An 8,165-nucleotide genomic window follows, 5' to 3' on the forward strand; every position below is an offset into this window, starting at 1 on the left:
AAACCTTCATGAACTCTTTCTATTTCCGCGCTTTCTGTACCAATATGTCCATCCAAATCACCTCCAATAAAACACTTTTCGTCTACAAGAATCTCGAGCATCTCGCAAAAAAGGGCTCTCCAAAATTCTTCCGTTTCCTGTTCTTCACACCCTACCTGTGAGGCGTAGGTACATATGATGTTCGCGTTGGTATTGCCTCTATTCAGTTGGACACTCATTACTCTATCACTGCTTCTCGTTACTCTTACAAGATATTCCTTCTATTCGTTGTTCAAAATAATACCTACTCCATTTCTGCCGTGACTGTTCGAACTACTATATATTAACGTGCATCCATCTCCAAGATCTCTCGACTTCTTACCTTTCCAACGAGTTTCCTGCAGACAAAGTACACCAATCTTTCTCTGCATGAAATCGGTGAGCTCTCTTCCTTTACCTGACATGTTTCCGACGTTGAGAGTTGCAACTCTCAGGAGTAACTTCTTTGGCCCCTTCCGTTTTCTAAGGGGTAGCCCTAGCCCACTTTTCGCACGGGTCAGGCGAGGCCGCAACTGAGCGTCGCTTACGAGGAACGCCCTAGCCTCTAAGTTGCTTTCTCTATTCTTTCTTTCCATGGTTTTAGCAAGGTTTTTACTACCAAGGACCTGATCTCCAAAGAAAAAGCACACTTCGGCAATATTTAACTTTTGTTCTTCATTTTTCTATATATATACCAAATTTTACGTCAATCGATGCGGTATTTTACTCTTTTTCTTAGTCTCTATCCAGTTCACTTCCCTAATCCTTTTTCAATAATATTGCCTGTAACATTTTGTACTTGTACTCACAATTAAATACATGACATAATCAAAAAGAATTAATATTCGTGATTAACAACATGACAGTTATAAAAAACTGTTAAATTAGAAACAATTTTGATTAAGTACATGATATAATATTTAGTATTTTTTTAAATTTAAAAGTGAATACAGTATTAAAAGATTAAGTAGTTTAATAACAACAATCTTTTTATTAATAATTTGCCTATTTTTGATTTTTATCGACCAAATTATATATTACATTAAAAAAGTTTATTACTTTTATCAATTTTTTATAGACAGTACCATAATAAGTACGTTTAGGACAAGCAAATTTTTTCTATACTTATTCAGTGGATCGGTACTGAATAATAATGCTATACTGAGAAAAATTTTTGAAACATTTTTAAAACAAAGTCATTTTGGTATAGTACAATATAATCAAGCAAGATCAACATATAAGGACTATTTATAAAACTTAACAAATTACAGTTGTAAAAAAATACAATCATATCTGAAAAAAGACAGAAGAAAAAGCTTTAATCTAAAACCTCAGAATTATACATACTAAGCCCCAAGAAAGCGTCACGCTAGTTTTATATTTAACCCATTTGTTACGTCCCTCCACATATTCTCAGTTTTTATTAATAATTTTTATTATTTTATTTTTATATTTTAATTCTTTACTTAACGTGTGTGTGTCTTGTCATCGTAAATTAATACGGACCTGTACAGCCCCCCCCCCCTAGTCTTAAGGGAGCAAGCTACGGGCGACACGCATATTTTTCAATCTTAGTTTAGAGATAGTCCTGTATAAATCGTCGCGCTAAACACTCCAGTATTTGGGTAACTAGTACCCTGACCACGTGACATTGTGAGAAGATTTTGTTCCCGAATCAGTGCACTGAGGAAGAAGAAGAAGCATCCATCAACATCACAGGTACCGTAATTTGATTCCATACACACATAGTATTTATATTAATTGATAAATTTACCTATAACTTATTTTCATATTAAAACTAAACCAGCACCTATATAAAAACAATTATGAGTGAGTGCTTCTCTTATAGAACTTAACTTCATTCATTGGTCCTTCTATCCGCATTAAAATTAGTTTAAATAATTAATTCAATTAAAAACGTGATCAAAGTATATAAAATTTTAAATATTTGGGCAAAAGTTTCTTATCAAAGGTCGTTTAAAATCATTGAAAATTCCACAGCGGTACACATCTGGCAACAGATGCGATAATCCCAACCAGGGTCTCTACCTGACTTATGGTTAAATCGAAGTACAGCCGTTGAAAGTTTCCAAAAACACAATTTCTGTTACTAGATACTACAATTTAGAATTCTTTAAATACAAGGGGTTTATATGATTATATATTTATTTTATATAACTTAGGAAATTAAAAAAAAAAACGCAATATTAATTGAACACTACTGGTTTTAAAAATATTTTATGCGTATATTTCTAGTTACAATTAAATAAATATATATTGATTTTGTTTAAATAATACTTGGAGTGTTGTTTTTTTTTTGTTTGCTCGATTATACATACTCATATATAATAAATATTTATTCTTACTGATACTTATTGAGTTTCATAACTTTAAAAGTATTACATATATTACATATACGAGTACATATTGAATTTATTGAGATCATTCTTTAAAGGTTCTTTGTGTTACATAAATTTCTTTTTCTATATCTACAATAATGTCTTCTAGAAGTTCAAATAGAATTGTTCGTTTGCGTGCATTGAGAAACGTTGACATTTGTAAGATTAAACAAATGGAAAAGCTAGCAGACGAAGTGTTGGTTGATGCTTCATTAATTCCAGGGTTTCTCTTTGCTGCAAAAGATTATGAAGCTATCAATACTAGCTTCAATAATCAGCATACTGAATTAATTAATTTAATTGCTGTCGAGGACGACGCAAATTTGGATACGGAAGAAATAATTAGGTTTGAATTTGCCAATAGTATTAATAAAATAGCTTCTCTTTATTTTAAACATAATTCTTTATTAAACAATACTTCTAGTGGAACTCAAAATGTGTCCGCTGATCCACAAATCAAATCAAAACGTAACGTAAATCTTCCTAAACTAAATTTAAGTATATTTGCGGGCGAGATTACAGATTTCCCCACTTTTATAGACTTATATAATGCTCTTGTACATAATAATTCTGATCTTTCTAATATAGAAAAGTTTAGTTATCTTCTGCAATCACTTAAGGGAGTACCTTACAATTTAATTAAAAGCATTAAGCTCCAAGATTCTAATTATATAATTGCTTACAACACCTTAATTGATCGCTATGAAGGTAAACGAGACTTATCTAGAGCATTATGGAAAAATATTCAAAATGCCAGTGTGGTTAAAACTGATGATCCTGTTTCACTTAGAAAATTATTAGATATTTTCAATGAAAACTTAGCCTCTTTAGAAAAATTACTTTTTTCTCCCGCTCAATGGGACTTTATTCTAATGAATTTACTGATGGACAAATTGGATGTAGAAACAGTTAGGGCTTTCGAATTACACTTTGCTTCAAAAAATGTACCTTCCTATGAGGAAGTTTATAAGTTCGCATTGCAGCGTTGCACTTCATTGGAGTCATATAAAAGACAAGTCAGCAAAAATGTTAAATCTATTAATTCCGATACTTCTAATAACGTAAGGTATTCATCTCGTCAAACTTCTACATTTTTGACCAGTTCTGTCAAAAATAAGTGTCTATTTTGTGATTCGGATCATGCTTTATTTAAATGCAATCAATTTCTTGCTGAATCACCTCAAAAACGTTTTGACTTTGCTAAACAGAATAAATGTTGTATAAACTGCTTGTCTAAAACTCATGTTACGATCAAATGCTCTTCATCCAAAAGATGTACACATTGTAATAAAAAACATCATACTTCTCTTCACTTTGATAATCTCAATGCGAATGATTCTTCTTCTTCTTCTTCTCACAACGAGGTTGCTAGTTCATCTAACGATCCTATGCCTTCTGTTTCCGCCTTATCAAATACTTTGACAAATAATGTCTTGCTAGCTACGGCTACAATCCATGTTCTCGATCGTTTTGGTAAAGCCTTGGAAGTTAGAGCCTTAATAGACAGTGCGTCTCAAGCTAACTTCATTAGTAAAGAATGTGCAGACAAATTAAGTCTCCCTAAATTCAATGCGGCTTTATCGATACAAGGTCTTGATAGAATGTGCACCCAAGCCAAATCAGGCGTAAAATTGAATATTTCTTCGTCTTATGACATAAACTTTCATTGCGAGATAGATGCAATAATTCTTCCTCAAATCTGTCAAAATATGCCAACTGTTCCAATTTCTTTAGACAACTTGCCGTATCTTCAACATTTAAGGTTGGCTGATAAAATGGCAAATATTCCAGGTAAAGTTGATGTTCTATTAGGAGCAAATATCTTTCCTTACTCTTGAAACAAGTTTCGGTTATGTTTTGATGGGAAATATCCCACCTACAAATATAACAAATATTCATTCCTTTTTCACGTCATTTTCTGCTAATGATTCTGAGCAATTAAATGCGACATTAAAACAATTCTGGGCCATTGAGGAAGTACCAGAAGTTAAATCTTATTCTCCGGAAGACTCATTCTGTGAGAAGCTGTATACTCAAACCACTTGTAGAAATTCCGAGGGCAGATTTGTAGTAAAGCTGCCTTTCAAAAACGAAATACCTTCTTTTGGCGACACAAAACGTTTAGCCTTACAAAGATTTAGTTCTTGAGAGCGCAGATTTGCCAAAAATGAATCACTTAAGATTCAATATTCAAGCTTTATCAAAAGTTTCATAGATAATCATTATTTAAATCCTATTCAGCCAAGTACGGCAATAAATAATGCTTATTATCTACCACATCATTGTATTTACAAGGAGTCCAGTACTACTCAATTGCGCGTTGTGATTGATGCTTCCGCACACGCCCCTAACTTTCCGTCTTTAAACGATACGTTATATTCAGGTCCAAAATTACAAAATGATCTTGTAAATTTATTGCTTAAATTCAGGTTTCATAAATATGTCTTTACTGCAGATATTAAATCCATGTTTACTCAGATTCTTATCGCTCCTGAGCAACAAAGATTTCAAAGAATACTTTGGCGTTTTTCGGAACAGGAATCTATTGCTAAATACGAACTTACTCGGGTTACTTTCGGTGTGTCTAGCTCACCATATCTTGCAATTCGTACTCTACAGCAGCTAGCACTCGACGAACCGGACTTACCTGTAGCCTCATCTATACTCCTAAAAGATACTTACGTAGACGATGTGGTGACAGGAAAGGATTCTTTAGAAAATAGTGTTCTTGCTATAAAAGAATTAATATCTTTATTGAAACGTGGTGGATTTGAGTTACGAAAATGGGCAAGTAATGCCCCTCAGTTATTCTCTCTCGCTAATATTCCTTTGGATCATATTCTGCAACAGTCTTTTTCATTCGACTTAGATCAGTCTTCGTTGAAGGTATTAGGACTTGGATGGAATCCATCATCTGATGATTTCTTTTACAAAATTTTACCTCTTCAAGCTTCCTGCACAAAGCGAAATCTCTTATCCCAAATAGCTCGCATATTCGATCCTTACGGTATTCTTAATCCTGTCACTTTGATACTGAAGACTATTATTCAACGTCTTTGGCTACTTAATTTAGATTGGGATGCAACTCCACCTTTGGAAATTATTTCAAGGTGGGAATAATTTAAAATTGAACTGCCTATACTATCTAAGTTTACTATACCTCGTCATATTTCTTTAAATGCAATTATTTCCTGTGAGCTTCATGGCTTTTGCGACGCTTCTTTACGTGGATCTTCTGCTGTTACATACCTTCGTGTGTGTTATGATACAGGAGTCATCAAAACTTATTTTCTTTTAGCCCGAACAAAGGTATCTCCTACCAGGGTACAAACTATTCCTCGTCTCGAGCTCAATGCAGCAGTAATTCTTAGTAAATTATTATCTTATATACTGCAGACTCTCACTATACAATTTAGTAGAATTTACGCATGGTCAGATTCGACTGTTGTTCTTCATTGGATTAATTCACAGCCATATAAATGGAAAACCTTCGTCAGTAACAGAATTTCTTATATTCAAGACAGGATAGCTTCAAAACACTGGCGATATATTCCTTCTTCATTAAATAGTGCGGATCACGGATCCCGTGGACTTTTCCCTGAGGATTTCTTAAATACTCCTGCTTGGTGGGTGGGTCCGGAGTTTCTTCGCACTACTGAAGATAACTGGTCATTCTCTTTGACCGATTCTATCGAACATAACTTAGAATTGAAACAGAAAAGTTGTCTTTTGTCTTTTCCCTCTGATGAATTTGTCGATAATCTCTGTAATCGATTTTCTTCCTTTTCAAAATTAAAACGTATCTTTTCCTATGTTCTTAGATTTGTTGGTAACCTAAAATCAGTCAATCAACGAACAGTTGGAAAGCTTTCTATTCAGGAACAAAGTAACGCCACTAATCAACTAATTAGATTAGTGCAACAAAGATATTTGAAGGAGGAAATAGAACAGGTTAAAGGTAATTCTATAAAATTCAAATATTTGAAAAAATTAAATCTCTTTTTTGATTCACATGATCTCCTAAGAGTGGGCGGAAGACTTAGCCAGTCAGAATTAGCGTATGACAAGCGCTTTCCTCTTCTTTTACCTTCCAAAGGTAATTTTATTAAATTACTTATTTCGGAAATCCATATTGTACATCTACATGCAGGCATTCAAGGTACGCACTTCGCCTTGTCACAAAACTTTTGGATAATTTCATCCAAACGTGTTATTCGTAGTGTTCTTTCAAAATGTCTTTCCTGTTGGAGACTAAAACCTCAAAATTATCAGCCACCTATGGGGGCTCTTCCCGACCTACGGATATCCAAGGCCAAACCATTTTCTTGCGTTGGCGTCGACTTTGGCGGTCCTTTTCTGATACGAGCCAATAAGCTTAAAAATGCTAAACGAACGAAAGCCTATATTTGCCTATTTGTATGCTTTGCCACTAAGGCTTTGCACTTAGAATTGGTATCCGAACTTAGTACCGAGGCATTTTTAGCCTCATTCAGACGTTTTATAGCACGCCGAGGACGTTGCTCTGTTGTCTATTCTGATTGCGGAACAAATTTTGTAGGAGCAAAATCCTATTTAGAAGACATTAAGTCACATTTTGACAAAAACGACGTCATTACATGGCATTTAAATCCTCCGGCCGCTTCCCATTTTGGTGGATTGTTTGAAGCGGGTATAAAAAGCGTAAAAACACATGTGTCTAGAGTCATAGGCGAACAGGTTTTAACCTATGAAGAATTCAATACATTACTAATACAAATAGAGGCTGTCTTAAATAGTCGTCCCTTATGTCCTGTCAGTAATGATCCAAATGATTTTTCAGTGTTAACACCTGGTCATTTTCTTACACTAGAGCCTTTAAAGATCATTCCCGATCGGGATTACAGTGATGTTAATTTAAATAGACTAAGTCGTTGGCAATTGCTGCAACGATTACATGCAGACTTTTGGCAAAGATGGAGCAGAGAATATTTACATACTCTTCATCAACGCTCGAAGTGGCATAAAAATGAGGGTAATTCTAATATAGGTACACTCGTACTAGTACGTAATGAGACCAAGCCTCCCTTACAATGGCAAATGGGTCGAATTAAAACTTTAATTTTCGGTCAAGATGATATTGCTCGCGTAGCTATCGTACAAACCGCGAAAGGTGAACTTAGGCGACCTTTGGTTAAGCTATGCCCTTTGCCTTATATTGACTAAAAATGCAAATATGCATTTTGGTGGGTGGGAATGTTACGTCCCTCCACATATTCTCAGTTTTTATTAATAATTTTTATTATTTTATTTTTATATTTTAATTCTTTACTTAACGTGTGTGTGTCTTGTCATCGTAAATTAATACGGACCTGTACAGCCCCCCCTAGTCTTAAGGGAGCAAGCTACGGGCGACACGCATATTTTTCAATCTTAGTTTAGAGATAGTCCTGTATAAATCGTCGCGCTAAACATTCCAGTATTTGGGTAACTAGTACCCTGACCACGTGACATTGTGAGAAGATTTTGTTCCCGAATCAGTGCACTGAGGAAGAAGAAGAAGCATCCATCAACATCACAGGTACCGTAATTTGATTGCATACACACATAGTATTTATATTAATTGATAAATTTACCTATAACTTATTTTCATATTAAAACTAAACCAGCACCTATATAAAAACAATTATGAGTGAGTGCTTCTCTTATAGAACTTAACTTCATTCACCATTAGTGCCGAGAAAAGAAAATTCTTTTTATATGCAATAATTT

The 8,165-nt window shown here is 34.2% G+C and overlaps 1 protein-coding gene across 1 annotated transcript; it reads right to left on the minus strand.

Annotated features, from left to right (window-relative positions):
• Positions 1-260: 260 nt before the first annotated feature.
• LOC140435785 (uncharacterized) lies at positions 261-614 on the minus strand. The gene has a single exon (XM_072524502.1). It carries the CDS (start codon positions 612-614, stop codon positions 261-263), a length of 354 nt encoding a protein of 117 aa, XP_072380603.1.
• Positions 615-8,165: the final 7,551 nt, after the last annotated feature.

Source organism: Diabrotica undecimpunctata, chromosome 3 (assembly GCF_040954645.1).
Source record: "Diabrotica undecimpunctata isolate CICGRU chromosome 3, icDiaUnde3, whole genome shotgun sequence".
NCBI lineage: Eukaryota > Metazoa > Arthropoda > Insecta > Coleoptera > Chrysomelidae > Diabrotica > Diabrotica undecimpunctata.

Bases quoted from the DNA above. Each gene is read 5' to 3' on its own strand.
- LOC140435785 (XM_072524502.1), bottom strand. From the start codon at position 614: ATGGAAAGAAAGAATAGAGAAAGCAACTTAGAGGCTAGGGCGTTCCTC.